A 20,806-nucleotide genomic window follows, 5' to 3' on the forward strand; every position below is an offset into this window, starting at 1 on the left:
ATAAGAGGGACCCGGAGCCCTACGATCGATATAGTGTTGTTAAGCACCAATAAATAAAAAGAAACCGGCAGAGAAAGAATCGACAAACCTGCAACCATCATCAAGAGAGGCAGAACGAAAGAGGGAAAGAAAGAGGGATTCGTCCTTTTATATGAATAAATTCAGCGCCTGTGGACTAAGGAAAAAATCAATAATTATTCCTGAGTTTTTTTACTACGGAATTCACCATGCCCTTACCAAGAATGAGAGGATTGGCCCCGACTGATTATATACTAATTTCTTTCTCGCCAAGATTGAACCCGTCAATCGGCCTAGATCCCGAAAAAGGCAAGAAGCCTCCACGTGAGATGAAGGGAAATCGTATGCTGACCAAACAAGCAACGGTGGTCGTAGATCAGCTAGGGCGCGGAAGCGAGCCTTTGGCTCGCCTTGTTCTGGCGCGCGCCTTACTCGAGTAGGGGCAACGTCCGTTGCTTGTTTAGTAAGCTGCGAGCACTTCAACAAATTGATGTAAAGTTTCTCCCGTCGCAAGACTTCCAGTACACATTGTACATGATTCAGGTGTTCATTCTCATCCACACTAACAATTAGAATGTCGTCGAAATAAACGACTACAAATTTGCCAATGAATGGCCGAAGCACCTGATTCATCATCCTCATGAAAGTACTAGGGGCATTTGATAGGCCAAATGGCATCACCAACCATTAATATAACCCATCCCTCGTCTTAAAGGCGGTTTTCCATTCATCCCCCGGTCGGATTCTAATCTGATGATAACCACTTCTCAGATCAATCTTCGAAAACACACGCGATCCAGACAACATATCTAACATGTCATCCAATCGTGGGATTGGGAATCGATATTTGATGGTAATTTTGTTGATGGCCCGACTATCAACGCACATTCGCCAGGTGCAATCCTTCTTTGGGGTAAAGAGAGCAGGCACAGCACAAGGGCTCATACTCTCCCTGACAAGTCCCTTTTTAATCAGCTCGCTAACCTGCCTACTTAACTCTTCATGCTCCGATGGACTCATCCAATAAGCAGCTTGATTCGGAAGAGAAGATCCTGGGATTAGATCGATCTGATGTGGAATGTCCCTCATGGGCGGTAATCCCGCTGGTAACTCTTATGGGATAAGTTCAGCGAACTGTTCAAGCAATTTGCTAACCTTGGAAGGTATAGGAGTGCCCTTAATTAGGAGTAGGGCTAGCGTCTTTAGTCAGACGAGCATAAACTACCCCTGTTTCCCGAGCTTCCGTTTCAAACTTTCGCCTAGTCAGCAAATTCTCAGCTTGCATTCCATTTGTTTGCCTTGTCACACTAATGACACCTTCCAACAGAGGCAGCAACACCACCTTCGCACCATCCTTCCAAAAGGTATGCGTGTTCTTTTCTCCATCGTGAATCACCTTACGATCGAATTGCCATGGTCGCCCAAGCAAGAGGTGACAGGCATCCATTGGTACGACATCGCACCAAATTGCATCCTTGTAGGATTTTCCAATGGAGAAAGTGACCAAGCATCTCTTGTCGACTAGCACCTCATTTCCTTTCAAAAACCACGAAATTTTGGTTGGGTGTGGATGCTTCTCTAACTTCAGTTTGAATTTATCGACCATCTCTAGTGATACCATATTTTCACAACTTCCTCCAAAAATGATGACATTGCAGACTTTTCCACCTGCAGTGCACCGTGTTCTGAAAATATTGGTTAAAAACCTATTATCTTCATTGGACAAGCGAGGAGTAATCAACGTCCTTCTAACAATCTCCTCCGGAGCCTTCATCTGCTTCTATCTCTTCTTCAATATCTTCACTTTCCACGGTTTTGGGATTTTCTTCTTCCACACCATTCCCTTCTTCACCTGCTTCAGCTAGGTGGACTTGAGCTTCTGGTCGACGTTTAGGACATTCGTAAGCTCGATGCCCTTGGTTTCCACAACTAAAACAACCAGTAGGATTTCCTTTAGCTCCTTTTCCACGATCTTGACTACCTGTAGTTTGTTGCAACTGATTGGTAGTGCGATTAGAGATCTCTCGATTTATCAATGCCTGTCGACGTTTGTCCCTTTTCTGAAATAGTCCTTCTGGTGTTATGGCGACGTAGCTTGTCTTCAGCCTTTAATGCTAGTTGGTAAGCATAATCAACATCCGGCATCCGGTGTAACGATAACTCATCTTGGATTGGGGGTCGCAATCCGTTCACATACCGAGCCACCTTTTGAGCACCTTTACTCTAATAAGGGGCTCATTTAAGGCGTTTCGAATGGATAATTGATGAAACTCCTCAGTATATTCTTGTACGCTTCTTTCCCGTTGGCGTAAGTTTTGGAGTTTCTGGAAGAACGTCTGGGCGGCGGAACGAATTTTCCACGTAATCTGGACTTCATTTTCTCCCACGTTCCAATAGGTTCCTTACCTTTCAACCGCCTATCTGCTTGAATCTGGTCCCACCAGATCGCGGCATGTCCCTTTAGACGAGTAGCAGCAAACTTTACCCTTTTCTGATCTGGCATGTCTTTCCAGTCAAAAAGCTTTTCTAAGCTATTAAGCCAGTCCAGAAATTCTTCGGGGTTGAGTCTCCCATGAAACTCAGGAACATCAACCCTAATGCCTCCTTCGTTACGCGCATCTAAGGCTCGAATAATGCGCTCATCCCATCGCAAGTTCTCTGATTCCGCATAAGATCCTCCTTCTGATTCAACATCATTGCTTAGTTCAGATCTAAGTGGTTCTTGATGCGTCTTGACTCGTTGCATGTTTTGCTACGAGATCTAGGCCCTTCATTCAATAAAAGACAAAAAGACCCCTATTCAAACTAAAATATCCCTAACAACCGATGCTCCTGCATCAAAAAGTGTGGGCATATGCCCAAAGACGATGTCTTTGAGATTTTTCAACATTTTCATGCTAAAGTTGAAAGGGAAAGAGGAAAACCTTTAAAGTGTATTCGCCCCTATAGAGTAAGCGTTGGTGGGGAATATACTTCGAAGCAGTTAAAAAAATAAATTTATAGTTATTGCATCAGACATGAGAAGACTGTTCCCAATACACCTCAGCACAATGGTGTAGCAGAAAGGATGAATCGCACTATTGTGGACAGAATTAGATGTATGCTCTCACTTGCTAAATTGCCAAGATCCTTTTGGGGTGAGGCTATGCGCACCGCATGTTATTTGATCAATTTATCTCCTTCAGTTCCTTTGAAGGGAGATTATCCAGAAAGAGTGTGGACCGGGAAAGATGTCTCATACGAACACTTGAGAGTGTTTGGTTGCAAAGCATTTGTTCATGTACCGAAAGAACCAAGCAACTCCATAGCGAACAAGCAACGGATGAGCCCCAGCAAGAAAAGCCTTAGCCCCGTTATATAGGGCTAACGCGCCCATGCAACCAAGCAACGGATGAGCTAGCTGATCTACGACCACCCTGTAGTTTTCTTCGCTTGGTAAGGCCTTTTCTTTGTGATCTACGACCACATGTTTAGCGCCTTAACGGAGGTCCGGACCTTCCTCCTTTTCGTTCTACTTAGGTGGAGCAATCCGAACTCTCGACAGAATATAAAAGAGGACCGCAGGCCTGTGTAGACACCTCAACGAACTTATGTGGACACTCCTCAGCCCGAGGACAATCTCTCAAATACACATGTTGATGTTGACCCGTTTTTCTTTTCTTTGCTGATTCCTCTCAATGAAATTTGCCATGTTGCACTAAGTTACTTACGGATGTATGCATGCGGTCCGGGAACACTTTGGGGTGAACACCCATCCGAACAAGTAGGGTCAATAGTTCAGCATTTAGGCCGTAACATTTAGCAACAAACAAATCTTTAACCCAACAAGTGCTCTCCGAACCAAGCTAGGTAGTCTCCTATCACTAGGCTCACCAACCAACCTGGACTTGGATTCTTATTATTCCTACCGGATATCAAAACCATAAGGATTGTTTCCAGCCATGAGTTCCCATATGACATAAGCGCTCTTGGGTGGGGTGGGCCATCATTCGCCAGGTCTTTGAGTGCCCGTCGTACCACGTGGTTGGTGCACTAGGCTGATCGTAGACCAAACAAGCAACCTGATCGTAGACCACCGTTGCGCGTTAGTGATCTACTCTCTCCCTGCGGTCGGCCCGGTCTGCCAGCTCTTAGTGGCTCTACGTCCGGTCGTGCGTGGTATGTTCGCGATTCGTACAAATGGAACGCATCGCGTACTATAACCTTCCATTATTGGGCTGGGCCATTCCATCCAATCTTTGAGAAGGGGCCCAATCTCGTATTTGATGGTCGGCGTGGCGATAGGCTTCGCTTCTACGACTGGCTTCTCAGCCGTTGCAAACACTGAGCGAGAACGGTAAGGGGCGCACAGCACAAACAATGTCGTTGCGCGGGGATGCGATTCGCCAAGCTGGGGCAAACAAAGCCGTCCGGCCCTACCGGATTAGGCTTTCGAAGAAAGGCCTTCGAAAGGAGACCCGGGAAAGAAAGAGCTATGCTATTGACCGACCCTTTCGTAGTGACTTCGAATCCATAGGCCTCCCCTTTATTCTCATTTTGTTTGAGGCGGGAAAAATAGAGAATGAAATGCAGAAATAGGGGAAGTCGCCTTTTTTTGGTTTAAGGGCTGCTCGCCCTACCGAAGTACCAAAGGCTTTCGGGGCTTACACCCATAGTCTTTCAGTAGCGCCCTTAGAATCTAAGCCTTTTGAAGCGCCAGTAGTTGTAGCTGTGGGTAGGGCTTTCGTTCTTATCGCTCCGGGTTCCGATCTATATGACCTCCGGGCGGTACAAAGTACACCTCTTCCGTAGAGGCAGGTAGTAACCTAACCTTGTTGAGTCTGTTCAAGGGGGGAGCCCTCTTATCTATCAATGGAAAGATCTCCGTGCGTGGCGTGATAAGGAATCCTAGAAAAGATCGATTGAGACTCCCTCCCCGGTCCCACGAAGATATCTACGTACTTGTCCAGTCCAGGACAACTGAGATCTTCCGGTCTGCGTGCGTGGGAGCAGCTCAAACAAAGAAGAGTCTGGTCCGGTCTGAATTCAGGCCCGGCCCGCCGTCTGCTGCTAGGTCCGGGAATGGCGCCAGGCGAGGGCGCCGCTATGCCCCGCTGCTCTGCTGCGGCCGGCCCCCGGACTATGCAAAAGAATCGAGGGGTCCGGTAGGACCATAGTGGTTCCCCCCCGCCTTTGGTGATTGACCGAACAAATAGGCCGTCATCTATGCCCCTTAATGAATCGAATGGTCCTTCGACCTTCGTTTGATTCCGACGGCCGGCATAGATCTCATGAGACCCGCCCACTATTACTACGAAAAAAGCCCTGCCCTTTTCCTTCGCCACTAGGAGAGTAAGCAACTTCTATTAGCGCCGGACCTTGAGTCGAATTGATCGTGTCATGTGCAACGTCCATCAATGATGGTTCATTAATGTCCATTGATTTAGACTCCTTCCCCCTTCCCTTATACGAATAAGATCGAGAGGGGCCCGAAAGCCCCCAAACCAAGAACGGGAACGGAAGCCTTTCGACTCACTCTCGTATGGCTCGCCCTCGAGCCCTGGGCAGGTCGGCCGGGTCTTTCCCTGTTGTTCTGTTCCCGCCACGAGAAAGACGCACGGAAGAGGTATGCCCAGCGCGCGGAGGATCCGTTGAGAGTGTCTGTTGTCTCGGTAGGGAACAGTACGATCTTTTCCCCTATTGTATTGAATCAATAAAAAAAGAGGTCAGTGCTACGGCCCCCTATTGTTTGATCCAATATTGACCGGGGACGAGCCCCGACTTCCATAGGTCCTTGGTTTGACCTCCCGTAGTGGTCCTTGCTTTGTTGAAAGCGGAGCGGGGCCAATTTCTCGTACTTGCTCAGTGTGCCCCCCTTTCGTCGAGTGCCCCGCCCGGTTCACTGGGCTGTTGGCCTACCAAGCACTTGCCCGCTGCTCCTGCCGCCCGCTTGGCGGGCGGAGCGCTCGTTATCCTTACTGTTCTCTCTGCTGGGGCCCCCTCCCATTGCTCTAGCCATAAGCTATGGCAGCTCCAGCTCGCAACCACAGGGGCCCGCCCTGCGAGGCCAGAGTGGGCTCAGCGGTCAGCCCCCATTCGAATTACGTTAGGGGGTCTTTCGCTTTTGCCAGATCTAGAGAGATACTACGAGTCCTCCGTCCCAGATTCCATCGCCGCGGCCATCTGGTTCACCGGTACTACCAAAAAGTCTCATGCTTACGTTACTGTTACTGATGTAAGTATTATATCGGACCACGAAGACCCCGGTCGTGCTTCTGGTTTCCATTCCCATCATCATATTGATGATAAATCTCCTCGTGCTCTGCCATAAGAACTTGGAGTCCGTATCATGGTGAAGGTAAGGTAACGCTGTGATTCTTGCTCAAAAAACAGACCGAACGCGTTCGAGTTATTGGCTCGTCCGACCCGGCAGCATTCATGAGTCGCTCGTTCAACTGTCCCTCGGAGACACGGTCGAGAAGTGCCATGCATGGTCGCCCCCCGTCCTTTCTTTCTCTCGGTCCCACCCAGCTGAAAAACTACAGCGCGCGCGTTAGCGCACTTGGGCGGAGTAAAGCTGATCTACGACCACCGTTGCTTGCTCGGCTCAGCCAAAAAGCCGGGGGCGCTCAAGCAAACGATGCAAACTACGGAGCGAAGAAAACGCCTTACCTTTATATAAAGAATCAACTCCATGAGCCCAATTATGAGTCAGGCGCGCGCAACCTAGTTGCGCGCTCCCGCGTCAAAGCATGCTAACGCAGCAAGAAAACCAAAACTCTAACATAGCGTGCTAACGCGTCAAAGCATGCTAACGCGTCTTAGTAATAGGTTTGTGAGCTGATCGTAGAGCACCCTTGCTTCTTTGGTCGTAGATCAGCTAGGGCGCGAATCCAGCAAGCACTTGGGCGGAGTAAAGCGGATCGTAGAGCACCGTTGCGCTAACGCGCGCGCTGTAGTTTTTCAGCTTGGTTCTGGCGCGCGCCTGACTCATAATTGGGCTCATCCCTTGCTTGTGTTGTAGTAGGGCCTGGTTAGGCGTTTTCTTTGCTCCCTAAAGACTAAAGAAATGGATCAAAAAAAGGGGGGACTTCTGCAACGGGCTATGCCACCCATTACTTATGAGGGAAGTCGCATCCGTCCCATCGCAAGCACCTACAATGTCATGATCACATTGGTTTACCCTTTTCTCTTTGGTAGTTCAACGGACGGTCGCCCCTCCAACAAGAAAAGGTATAAATATTGAAACTTCTCTGCCATTTGGATCGGAGAATTTATGGAGGAAATCGGGTTTTAAATTTCCAGAAACCGCACGATTATATAGCCAAAGGGAATACGCCGCGCCTAAAATCATCCCAAGCGCTGCTAATGTGGCTACTAAGCTATTTCTTTGGAAAGCTCCTACTGAGATGGGAAATTCCCCGATAAAGCTGCTAGTACCAGGTGAACTCATATTGGCCAAAGTGGAAGAGAAGGAAATGGTAGAGAGATTCGGCATGGTGCTCACTGAACCTCCGTAATATCTAGCAAGTCGAGTCTTATGTCGGTCATATAGAACACCAACACATAGAAAAAGGGCTGGAGGAACCGGTCCATGACTTGACATCGGTGGAATGCTACCTCCAATTCCCTGTATGTTCGATAGAGCCAAAGATTCCCCCCCACTGATCGGAGTACGCCGATTACCCCCCGAACCGTACAAGATAGTTACCACCTATCATACGGCTTTCTAACTTCACTTCTTTTTCTGGTCGTTCCGCTCTGTCGGATCGATGGTAGTTCTGGAGATCTGTAACCCCCCGACATTTTTGACATAATGGTTCCTGCTTCCTACCCATAGTTAGCATGTATCTCCCCGGGTCATACTTTAGTATCACATCGTAGACCCCCACCCCAACTCTATCTTCCTTATCAGTGAACCGGAACATAGTTTTTAGGTACTCTTCGATGCAGCGGGGACGAGACGACGTGACATACTACGATCACGTACAGAAGTGCTGCCCTTCGGCTCGGCAATATGGAACCTCTCAATAGCTCCCGTTCCTTTATGGGGTCCTATCGGGATAGGTAGGCCCAAGCCTTTCCCCTCCCCCCGACCGAGCAGTAGTTCCCCACGGCTGACAAATAGGAGTTTAGGCCGTAAAAGAAAGGCACCGGCCCCATTCCCCCCCCACTGGGATTTTGCTTTCCTTATCTACGTGCGCACTGCGTCAGCACTGGCGAAAAAGAGGTCGGCTTTACCGAAGAAGAAGGGGCGGGCCGGGTGCTTGTGGGCCCCCTCTGCAGCAAGTGCTTGTTGGACCCCCACCCCCGTTTCCCGAGAGGGGGCCGGGCTGTGTTTCCCCAGCGGCCGGCCAGTGGCGGCAGAAAACGAACTCGGGTGGGCTCCGCGCGGTTCGCGTTTTCTTGTGTTGAGAGCTTCTCATTCTCTTATAGAAGCCCGCGTCCACGCCGGGGACGGGTAAAGCCCAGCGAAGCAGCAGGGAGCACTGAGCAATGGGCGGGGGGGGGATGAGGTAATGAAATTCCCATGGGTTGGACCACACCACAGGCGGAAGTCCTCTCCTTTCAGTCGAGTGGCAGGGCAGCGTCCTCGTTCTCGGACCGGAACAAGAAACGGAAGCTAGTCGTTGGAGGGAAGACAAGGCTCATGGGCTTAACAGCGCCACAGAAGAGTACGCGCGCTAGCGCGCTACAACTAGCACTTTGAAGCCAGCTGAAAAACGGATGCGCGCGTCACGCGCGCAACGGCTTTCTCTGATAGGCTCGCTTCGCTTTTCAAGCGGAGCTCGCTGCCTCCCCACCCCTGCAACGCGTTCCACTTGTGATCCTGGATGCAGTGGAGGATTTTGATAAATGCGCCCGAATGTTCCCCCCTCCCTCCATAAGACCCTCTTTCCCCCCTCGAGAAAGAGAAAGAAGAGAATCAATCCTTTCTTCTCTTCTTTCATGTGAACGGCCCTATCTTGTATCGAAAGGTTTTTCGTGCTATACACCACGTTGAGAAACCTCCTATGTACCGTACCATTTTGGTACCTCGAAAGGGAGGTGCTCCTTATGATGCTACGGACGGCTGTCCGAAGTGCAAGGGGTAAACTCGGACTCGGATAGGATAGGATTGTGCGTGCCGGGCCCTTCGGGTGTCATATTTTGGCCGAGTTCCCCGTACCGTAGGCCCCTATGTTACGCGGCCGTAATATTATGTTACGTTCCACCGCTGTTACGCCAGAAAGAAAAGGTTCCACACGAGCTCCCGTTCTGCGGCGTGGTGGCAGGACCGCTAGGGGATTGGCTCCGGGTGTAGGTAGGGTCAAATCTGCAGGGGTCATGCAAATACATAGGCCCCTTCCCTTCTGCCGAGTGGTTTAGAAGGCGCTTTCCGATCTACGGTCCCTCGGAGCGAAGGGTTAGGCAGGTAGTACGGGCCCTCTGACTTCCAGCTATGTGCTGTGCGGCTCCCGCGAAGCGAATGAAGGGAAGCTCGAAGCTTTCCAAACCGATTACCGCGGCGGCTTATGTAGTGGTCGGCCAACTAAAGCTCGCGTTGCTTCGCTTCCCTCCCCCCTTACTGAACTAAAGTAGTCGTCGGCCTTCTATAAGCGACTTGTCGAGTCCCATTCAAGCTAGTTGGGGCTTTGCTTCTTGTAGTCGGCCCGTAATGCCTCCCTTCATTTGCTTGCCTCCTTCCAGCTGATCTACGACCACCCTCCTGCGCCAAGTCGATCTTTTAGGCCGTCCCGGGAGCTACCGCTTCCACGACGAGTCGCTTCTCCCCTTCTCCACTCTCTCTGGCGGAGAAAGCTCTTCGAGCTTACGGGTGAGCTTACGCTTACTCTCAGCCTCTTTGATTGGTAGGCGGGCGGGCTAAGCCCCCTACTTAAGATTCAAAAAAAAGGGTAATTGGATTATGTCGTGACGCTTTGGTTAGGCCGACTACTCTACTATAGTATAGGCTACTTCTAGCTTCTATAGTGGCCCTTCCACTTTTTGTGTAGAAAAAGTTTGTATTGGTACTGAATGAACATATCAAACAAAGGCGAGCAGTATAAGCCCTTCTCCGGCCTGGGAAAAGCAGCGAACTCTAGAAGCTAGGGCTTTGTTCACCTTTGGACACGAACACTATTCCGTTCTCAGCGGAAACCCGCCTTAGAGATTGAACGTCGACTTATCTTATTGCCGTTCAATCTAAGACAGCGCTGATAGCTTGTAGTGAACAGCCCCCTTATGAAACCAACCGAAAGCAGCCTTTGGTACTTAAGTAGTTAAGGCGAACAGCCCCCCTTGCAACTATGATAGAAAGCCGTTTGCTTGTTGCCAAACCAAACCGTTCGCCTTTCTTTTGAATCAAAGTAGGGCGAGCAGAGCGTACCCTTATAGATAGGGCAAAAAAGAAAGGCCTTTCTTTTTTTTTTTGAATCAAAGTAGGTCGCGACTGTTGTATTGTAGTCGGTCGGGGGAAGCTACCGCTTCTACGACAGCTCCGCTTCCTCGTCTTGCTTCTGGCAAAGCTTCTACTTTGCTTGCTTCTCTCGCGCTTGCTTGCGCGAAGGCTTAGAGTCCTTTTCGCTAGGTCCAAAAGCTTCCGTCAAAGCGAAAGATCTGATCCAATCCCGCATATTGAGCGCAGCTGATATGCGGCTACGGCTAGGCGATCATATCATGCCATAAATGACTTTTATATGTATAGAGAGATCCCCTAGATATACATCGTCAATAGATGTTCATGGATAGACAGACATTCCATTGATTCACGAAATGGCTCGTCGATCCAAATGAATCGTTCTTCTGGTCTCTCTCCGCCCCCCGCCCCGAAACTGACCCACGGCACAGCGCCCATTCGCTTCGCGCGCGGGGAGGCAACGAAGTTCAGTTCATGAGACCGCAGCGGAGTGGAGCAGCCGCTGATCGTAGACCACCCTTACCTTAGCTGGATCTCGCTGGTGCCACCTAAACGGTAGGTAGGCGGCGGATGTGTGACGTTTGGAGTTGTCGTTCGTGCACCTGTCCCCAATGGAAGAATGAGTGATCCGTTCCCCTGCAGATCATGGCCTTACCACTCGGTCCCCGATGGCCAGCGGGGAATTCGGTATAGCAGCTCACGTTCGTTTGCGCTGTGCGTTCCCGCTGGACTGGACACGTGTTAGCTGTAGGAAGTATGGTTCCGAAAGTGACTTCGGTTCGCCAGTTCAGGCTCAACTCCTCGCTTTACGTTAGCGGACCTACAGGTCGGGCCGGGGCTCCGCGCTCTTTCTTTCTGTGTGGGACGATGCCGGGGAGAGAAGGGAATGCGTCGAGGTGGCGAACAACAACAACACAACTACATTTTGGCTTTTCCCTCCATGAGATGAGCCCAGTGCATTGGACCGATGGATAAGAGAACTGAGCTGGCCCAAAAAGCGCTTGGACGCTCTACGTACGATGTAGACTCCATCAGATACATATCGATTTCTTTCTGATGGATCCAGAATAGATAGTTGTCTCATCAATAGATAGAAATAGGAGATTTCCCCTTATTATTGATAGATTCCCTCTCTATCCATTCCTACTCTTTCGATCTATCAGAACAGATCAGGCTATCTATCAATCGATTTGAAAATAGCACGTTCATATCGCTTTTCGTTCATTTCCGCCACGCCAACATAGCCGCCATAATAAGAAGCAGGCGAAGCTGCGAAGAAAACCCCTAACCTAACAAGCAAGTCCTTTCGCCCCTAGGAGAGTCAGGCGCGCGCAACTAAGTTGCGCGCTCAGGCGCTTCACTATAGATTGGCGGGCCAAAAGGCCCCTTTGTGTTGTAGTAGGGCCGTTGCTTGTTTAGGTTGAAGCGCTAAAGCCCTTTTATATAGGGTGGTCGTAGATCAGCTTCTCTTGCTGGGGCGCGCTAGCGCACTGTAGTTTTCTCGCTTGTTGCCTACGTTTGCTTGCGGCGCCCTACCTTGCTCCAGCAAACTCCGTTTGCAGCTTCACGCCCTTGAATTCTTATTCACGAATGAGGGAAAGCCAACAGAAAGATTCGATTCTGACTTCGTAGAGCCGGTGCTGCTGCTGCCTGCGCGTAGGGCCGTCCCCCACTCCCGTCCCGGGGCGCTAAGGGGCTTTTGTTTTTGGAACAGACGGCAGTGTTTTGCTGACGCCTCGAATCAAGCTTTTGTTGCGACATGCTATGTTTTCTCCCCCATTGCTAGTAGGTTGATGGGTCGCACGCCCGGCACACATGTTTTGGCCTTGTGTGTCCATAACTCAAAATAGGTGACCTAACGGCCGCCGCCCGACTAGACATACCAATAGTCACCAGATTCATATGGGCTACTGGGGAGTGGGCAATGATCTTCTTAAGATCGATCTGTCTTGAAGTGGTCGAGGAAGTATATATTATAGCAATCGCACTTGGAGTATAAATGAAAGGAGTGGAACGAAGTGTCGCTTCGGGAAACATGGGTATTGAAAATCTTAAAAACCCGTGGGTTCCCAATTTTGAAGGAATTCCTGCCAAGATGACGGATCCTGCCGTAGGTGCCTCTACATGAGCTTCGGGTGACCAAATATGAACTGGTACCATAGGCACTTTGACGGCGAAAGAGGCGAAAGAAGCAATCCATAGAAAGATTTGGCGCCGCTCACTAAATTCTGTGGTTAATGAGATTTGTAAATCGGTGGTTCCTGTTTGGAGAAGAATCAACGGAATAGCTAATAGCATAAAAACAGATCCCAGTGAAGTATATAGGAAAAACTGATATGCTGCCTTGATCTTTCTTTGTCTCGAACCCCATACCCCTATAATAATGGTAGAGTAAGGGGTGGCCCCAAAGCGGAATTGACCGGTGGTGGTTGGTCGAAGCTCCAGTAGGTAGCCACTCCCTTCTCAGGGAACCGTACGTGAGACTTCCGCATCATACGGCTCCGTCCCGAGCTTCCGTCGTCGGCCCTTGTCATTAGACCACTATCTATGCATGTATTTTCTGCCTGGACTCTCGAATCTTTTGCTTCTCGGGTGGTGGCGAACAATGCTGCTTGCGTTGCGGGAGATGCCCGCCCGTAGGGCCCGGCCTGCTTCCCGCCCGAAAGAACCGCTCACTAGCTAGCCGGACTAGTGGGAGGGGGGCCGACCGTAGAAAACCATGCCTTTCGAACCGAACGCAACGCCCGTCTTCCAAATCAAGAAAAATGGGCTCGTTGGGAAGAAAGATTGAGTGCGGCCTGTAGAGCACATGTAACGCACAGTCGGGTTGCTCACGCAGCGGATCTCTCTCTCTAGATATCTATATCTAGAGAGAGAGAGAGAGATGTGAAAGTAATAGCCTTATGTTATGGCCGCCCCCCGACTTACGGCCTTTACGCTACTACTACTGTGATGTGAGCGGTTCAAATTGGTTTGATCTTTCCCAATCATCCTGGCCGGAACTTGTACGCAGCACTTGTACGGAGGTGCATGCATAAAGGTTTTGAACCCTTTTCTTATCTGAATCTTAAGGGCAGGACCCTACCCTATTCTCGAACCCTCTGCCGAGCTCTACCCTGCCCGCATTTCGGAAGGGGGCCAAAGAAATGTCTCCACCTGCTGCCAACAGTCTTTCTTCGGAATTATACTGAACGGGTCGATCCTCCCCTCCCGTTTGTTTTAGCAACTTATCCTAAGGTCTCCTCGCCAAGAGCTCCCCGGCGACGACAGAGGAACCAACCCGCCTGCTGTGGCGGGGCGGCTTTTTTGTTTCACAATAAGACCTGGACGATTATCCCTACCCTCGGTAGCTTACGAGTTTACGTCCATCCCTGGTCGGGTACAGTTTCCTTTCGATTTCTCCCTTGTAGCCGTTACCCGAATTCGCGCAAGTGTGTCCACACCCCCCAAACTGACTTGACGAGGAATCCATTCTCGCGAACAAACACACCCCCTACACACACCTAGGAGCACCCCTTCCTGCATATCCATACAAGACCCGAGTAGGCGGGTCGAGGTCCTACGAGGTACCCACTACTCGGAGTACCCTCCCCAAAATGAAAAGATGTGTCTGTCAGGTTCGGTTCTTCTTAGTTGGGTTGGGCGGGTTCGACCAGAAATGCTATGCTTACGCACAAGACTACCCCTCTTCCCGAAAGCTTCGCGGGGACTACTTTACGACGACGGACGACCGCCCGTAGGGGGTTTACTGCACAAGGCCCCTGCAGAGGAAAAGCTTTATCCCAGCGAATAGAAGATGCTCAGCTCCGCACAACATAGGGATTGGCACGCTTTCGGGAAGAACATAGAATAGTAGAGGATCCAGCATGCGGAACACGGCGATCATTAGAAATTCACGAATTAGAAATGCTGTAATATACTCTTTCCCATAACTTCTCATACCAGACCAACCCACTGAAATGCAAATAGGGATCAGAAATGTGGTCAATATCACGAAGAATAAAGAGATACCGTCTATACCCATATACACATTTATGTTTTCATAAGGAAGCCATCGAAGGCTTTCCACAAATTGAGATTTGGCCGTAGAAGGATCGAATTGTATCCGAGGAACAGGGGGATACAAAAAAGTAATAAGAGAGGCGCACAGACCAATCAATCGTATCGGTCGTATTCTTGAATTTGGAATGAAAAGAGGAGTAATGCTTCCTAGCACGGGACACGGAATAGGACCACTTAGATCGGAATAGCATTCACAGAAATGTTCTAACATAGAGTGGAATCGAACATTGAAGAGATTAGTTGACAACAGTAAAAAGATGGGCGCCTAATTCCAATACAATAGGGGTCTATTAGTTCGAGAAATCCCCCCCTTTTTTTTTCTGGAGTTCCGCAGCCCAATAGGCGTTACGGCCGTGCACCTCGAGATCCCGGAGAATCTCTTGGAGCTTTTCGAGAGGGAATTCTGAGCCCCTTCTCGAAATAAGTACTCCTTCTCGAACTGAAATGATATTTTTCCATTTTTCCTCGGGGAAAAGCTGGCCCATCCGACCTACTATTCGCTCTTTGAAACTAAGGTGGGCGGCGGCCCTAGTTTTAAAGGCTCTGAGCTCCTCGGCGGAGGATACCGCTCTGGCATGATATATTTGAAGCCGCCGCGCTATGCGCTCTATTTCCGGATTTTCCGGATTCCCACCCTCCCCATTAGGACAACTTCTCCACCAACTTGTTGTGATGCGGGTTGATCTTCCAACATTGGTGGCGCAAGTGCTAACTCTAAATTCAAATTGTGGGGTTGGCCCAGGGCGAGCGCCAAATCGATTGCCTCCTGCCCCTGCCTCAGACGTCGATGAATTTGGTCCTGGGCAGGGTCAGCGGCAGGGGGCAAGTTGAGATCTAAATCTTCCTCCTCTTCTACAGGAGAAGGAGTATGATTTAAATCAAAGTCTCTTTCCGCCCGATGAGTTCGGGTCGAGGTAGAGCAGGAAGGGCGGTCTGATTCTTCAGAAGAAGAAGAATTTTCACATTCAGCTACCGCGATGGGTGGAATAATAGGCGGCAGACCCAGATGGGATAGGAAAAAATTGAGAATAAAAACCACACCAATCTGGGTAAGAAGGGAAAGTGAAAGTACGAGCATTTGTGATTGGATGTAACTGTTAAGATTTTCTCTCGGATAAATCTTTCTATTAATAGATCTCTTCTTGCTCCTCAATCTTCGGAGAATGCGGCGTTGTATTATTGTAAGTTCTCTGTTCCGAACATTTCCTGGAAGTAGACGACAAGTTTTAAATCTTAATGCAGGCAAGGCATATCTCGTTTTTTCAGTCTTTTTCGCCACATCGCGTATAACGGGAATCGAACCCCTCTGCTGCTGGCGGGCGGATGGAGAATTTCCTACTTCGATCCAGCAAACTCCGGAGCCTCAGTGGACAAGGTAGGGCGCCGCAACGCGTCAGGTTGCTTTGCCCCTAACCTAACAAGCAAGGGCCCCACTATAGCTAAAGCCCCTATTTGAGTAAGGCGCGCGCAACCTAGTTGCGCGCTCCCGCGTCAAAGCATGCTAACGCACAACGGTGCTCTACGATCAGCTCGACCACCGGGAGAGAGTGCTCTACGATCAGCTCGACCACCGGGAGAGAGTGCTCTACGATCAGCTTACTCGAGTAGGGGCTCATCCGTTGATTCTTGGATGCGCGTGCTAACGCGCCCAGCGGATGCGCTAACGCGCAACGGTGCTCTACGATCAGCTTACTCGAGTAGGGGCTCATCCCTTGCTTGTTCTGGCGCGCTAGCCGTTGTATATAGTCGGGCCCTTGCTTGTTTAGGTTGAAGCGCGTTAGCGCAGTAGTTTGATTGCGTATCGCGCTAGGCGCTCACGTTTTTTGGCTTCGCTGGGTGTAATGAATAGAGATCTCCCGCCAGCAGTCTTCTCTTCCTATCACTTCACTTCGTTCGAGAGATCTGATCTCTTCGGACCTCACCGGGCCGGGCGAAGGGGAAGGAAGGGGTGGGTGGTCCGGGAACAGCAACGGGAGAGGGCTCGTAGCCCCCCCTCTCCCTCTTCCCCACGCCTATTTGTTCCCCGGGCCCCGGAGAGATGCGGAACTCTTTTTTTTTTTAATAAAAAAGATGAATAGATAGGGCCGTGATACATTCCGGAATATTGTAAAGGTAAATAGACTCTTTTCGTCCCGCCCGCCTGAGGACCTATGTGAATGTTTTGGAATGGGGATGTTCGCCTTTTGTAACAAGTAGACCCACGATACGGACTAATAGATGTTCCTACTGTTACCCGTAAGTAAGATCTATTCATAGTTGGTCAGTCCCCCACGGCACGGCTTCTCGCTTTTCATGAATGTGTCTCCCCCTCTGCTTATGTGAGTTTGACCCGCCTTTGACTCTGCTTGCTTCTGACTCCCTATGAGCCGTTTTACGACCTTACTTTTTCGGAGGGTCGGCGGGACATGGGAGCCTCAGCTCATGCATCGGTTTACCGAAATCACCCCCGCTATCCCACTTCCTTCTATTCAAAAGGCGAGCAGCCCTTAAACAAAAAGGCCAAATTCGGGCTCTTCTTATATATATATTAAGCCCTAAAGTAGGTAGCCCCGAAAGCCTCACTCATAAGTTGCCGGGGTTGACAATGGAAAAGGCAGATGGGCCGCGGAGTCATGGGAACGAGGAAAAGTCGTTATTTGTTGGAACAGAGATGCGAACGGAGGCCCGCCTCCACTCCCCTTTCTCCTCCAACCCACAACCTTCTAGAGAGGCCTATACCTAGCCTAAAGCTGGGGGCCTCAAAACAGATCAAGCAGGAGTTTCAGTCAGAATCACTCTACTGTGCCGCCGATCTATTGATTCCATTCATTGCCAAAAACAAGGTGGCTTGCTTTCTTTCAAGCCACACTGGAAGGGAGGGAGAAAAACCTCTCTTAAGGCGGCGGCTAGGGTTGGTTGGGTCTTTGACTTTGACCGCCGCAGCGGTAGCCAAAGAATCCTACGCAATCCTAGAGCTTTCTATTTTTATTTTTTATTTTATATAAATAGAATCGCGTGGAAAGGAGCGAAGCCTCTTTCTATCTTTCTATGTAGATCGCGTATACAGGGGATGCTGTACATGATCCTTTGATCAAGATTCCGTTACCGATTCGATTTTTGCTTTTTTTTCTTCTGGCCGTGCCGTTTGTTTGATTGATTCTTTGGGCGGTAAGTCAAGAGCCGATCTCCAAGGCAACTGATTCTGGAAATAAGGAACAAGGAGTCAAGAGGAGAGGTGTAGCCGATGAGCAACAGGATGAGTAAGCTAACATAACTGCAGGGGATGATGAACACAACTATCTGATGATGCATCTCAGCTGCTTCATTCTATTGAAGCTTGGGTAATTGATGATCAGATGGATCGGGTAGACGACCCAGCAGAAACATTGATTCTACCTGAGTATTACCCCGGTTCATTCTCCATATCGGCCTGGACTCCTAAAGCAAATAAGCCCCCCGATCGAAGATGAAAGCCAAGGCGGACAGCAAAGGCCATTCTCGATATCAGCAAGATGAACGCCTCTCAGGCCACTGCATTCTCTTGTGCGCACCTCACCTCAGACTCCAGATCCCACGTCCCTGATCTTGGGTTTAGCCCATTTTAAAGCGTCCCGCTTCCCCCTCCAAAAAGAAAAGAATCGGTCATTCTGGATAAGTTCCCCAACGCCCCCAGAGGTATCCCCAAACCAATGTTTAGGGATTCCCCAAACATTGGTAACGTAACCAGGCAGTGACGGAACATGAATGAGACGCTCAACTCACAGGGACTAGATAGGGAACTCGTCACCTTAGGTGCGTCTAGCGGCTCCACAAGCCTAAACTCGTGTGGATGTCTCCCCAACGTTGGATGAGGCTCTCCTCTCCACGTGTGATCCACGAGACCATCCCATCTCATCCTATCAGCACGCATTCCATCAATTCCAAGATTCAAGACAAGAAGTAGAATCAAGAATCAAGATCTTGATCTTGAATCATATTACTCGCGAGTCTTTCTTGTTTGTACCGATTCTTTAAGGATCTTGGGATAAAGATTAACACCTGACTCATTGTACTCATGACCCGGCTTATAATTTGATAAAGAGCACTATTCTTCTTACGAGTAGAGAGTTGACAAAGTGGCCTGGACAAGTGGGCACGAGTACTAAGAAGTCCAATAGGACTAAGGCCTCAATATTGAACCATTGGGTAGAGAAGGACTCTAGCCAAATCAAAGACCAAGATCCCCAAAAAAAAGTCGACCAAGAAATCACGACTGATCTCAAAATTGGTCCAAAGTCAAGAGAAAAGATTCATGACCATCGAATAGCAAAGATAGGGGCATGGTTCATTATGAGTTGATCCCATATACAAAGGGAAATAGAATGGCGCCAAACCAAAGGGTTATTGGAAGACAGCTTCTTTCATTGAGGAAGTCACCACACGGAAGTGGAAGCAGAGCCTAAGTGTTTGCGAAGCTAAAGAAGGCCTCAAAAGCAATCCCCATGAAAGGACAAGAGGTGAACTTGAAGTGTGAAAATGAATGGATGCAGTTACCGTCAGGAATTTTATAAGAAATAGGTATGAACCAGTAAATGCTTGTAATGGATAAAGCAAAGACAGAACCATCTAAGAGGAGGGCATTCTATCTCGTAGTAGGGGTGGAAAGCCATGATGATTTCGAACAAGGACTGCAAAGCAACAAAACTAAAGCAGCATCACCAGAGAACCCAGAATAGGTCACTGGGCAAAAGAGAGCACAGATCTGCATCCTGGTAAGTTTGACGCCATTCCAAATGGCGCGCGGAGAAAAACGCCAATCGAAATGGCGTCATATGGAGGAGCTTTCAGAAAACGCCCTGGATCACAGGGACAGCTCGGGAAGGCAGAAGCCAGCGAAGAAAACTACAGGTTGCTTTGCCACCAACCTAGCGAAGCCAGCGAAGAAAAGCTGATCTACGACCACCCTATATAAAAGGGCGTTAGCGCTTTACTTAAACAAGCAACGGGTGAGCCCCAGCAAGCAAGAAGAAGATGCGCGTACTAAGCAACCAAGCAACGGCTGAGCTAGCTGCTCTACGACCACTCTCTCCCGATGGTCGAGCTGATCTACGACCACCCTCCTCTTTCCGTCCGCTCTTCCCGAAGTGAGCGAATTGCATGTAGAGATCCGTAGGGGCTTATAGTTTAATTGGTTGAAACGTACCGCTCATAACGGTGATATTGTAGGTTCGAGCCCTACTAAGCCTACCACCCCTAAAGTACAGTCGAAGTCCCCGCCACCCTGCAGATCTCAATGACGCGACGGCACCTGGAACCACACTGCTGCCGCTGCCCTTCGGGCACGCCTCCTACGCTTACCACTCACCTACGCTCTTGCAGCATGCCCCCTTCGGGCAATACGGCTTTCGTAATACGCGAAGCAGCTGAGCGATAGCTCTTCGATCGCTATATTCTTGCGATAGCGAAGGTCAGATCAATCTGAGCGAAGTTACGGCTTTAGGCGAAGAGCGAGAGCGATTCTATAACTTATTGTTTTTGTTTTGTTCCCGAACAACGATCATTCATTACGGCCGGCCCGACCAAACACTGAAAGCCCGGTCCGGGCAAGCTATATTATGGAACTGATCTGACCGAACTGGGAAAAATGGAACAAGATCTCGATCTCAATAAGGAATTGGAATCAGGAAGGGCCGGCAAGAATCAATGCGATAACGAGGGGCGATAGCGAAGGCGTGGTTCATCCTCTAAGATAGAGTAGATGCGAAGGTTCGGATCGAAGATCTTCGCGAGACGGCCCATGAATCTCGAGAATCGAGCGTGGGGCGCGTTAGCCCTACCGCATTCCGGCCCCGGGGCCTGAAATTGGTCCTTTCTTTCTCTCGTCTTCTCTGTCTATTGAACAATATTCATTGCCTCACCTAAACGGCTATGTCAATAGTCATCGCCTTGCCCTTGTCTAATAAGCCGTCTTCAAGACGCATTGCCTCTTTCAGAGCCAATTCTTCAATGGCCTTTTCCTTTCCTTCTCTACTTCCCTCGAAACTCCCCGTAACTGCACTCGCCACTTCAATCGCTACAAGCCACCGGAGCAGATATAGCAATCGGAGCTGGAGCTTGGGTCGTTCTCTTTCGTTCCGGCTATCTCAACTCAGCCATTCCTGTTCGTTCGGCTGGCAGATCAGCTGATCTACGACCACCCTCTTCATGGTGAAATGGCGGAAGCGAGGCTGGTCGTAGACCAGATAGGAGGTGCGGCAGGGGATTCGTCGAGATAAAGATCACATCGTGGTTTTGGCCTGGCCCATTTCTCCTATTGCTGGGATTGCTGCCTCCGCATCGGATCACTCGGCTACCAAAAACCTATTTTGGGCCCTCAGTTTTCTGGCATCG

At 49.6% G+C, this 20,806-nt stretch overlaps 1 protein-coding gene and 1 pseudogene across 1 annotated transcript; both read right to left on the minus strand.

Annotated features, from left to right (window-relative positions):
• Positions 1-222: 222 nt before the first annotated feature.
• LOC122082203 lies at positions 223-2,764 on the minus strand (annotated as a pseudogene).
• A 922-nt stretch (positions 2,765-3,686) lies between these two features.
• On the minus strand, positions 3,687-19,802 carry LOC122081646 (NADH-ubiquinone oxidoreductase chain 4). The gene is made up of 4 exons (XM_042648835.1): positions 14,209-19,802; positions 12,268-12,782; positions 7,216-7,638; positions 3,687-3,781 (listed from the first exon to the last, which is right to left on the minus strand). Exons 1-4 carry the CDS (start codon positions 14,667-14,669, stop codon positions 3,693-3,695), a joined length of 1,488 nt encoding a protein of 495 aa, XP_042504769.1. The 5' UTR covers positions 14,670-19,802; the 3' UTR covers positions 3,687-3,692.
• Between the last annotated feature and the right edge of the window lie 1,004 nt (positions 19,803-20,806).

This window comes from Macadamia integrifolia, chromosome 6, assembly GCF_013358625.1.
Source record: "Macadamia integrifolia cultivar HAES 741 chromosome 6, SCU_Mint_v3, whole genome shotgun sequence".
NCBI lineage: Eukaryota > Viridiplantae > Streptophyta > Magnoliopsida > Proteales > Proteaceae > Macadamia > Macadamia integrifolia.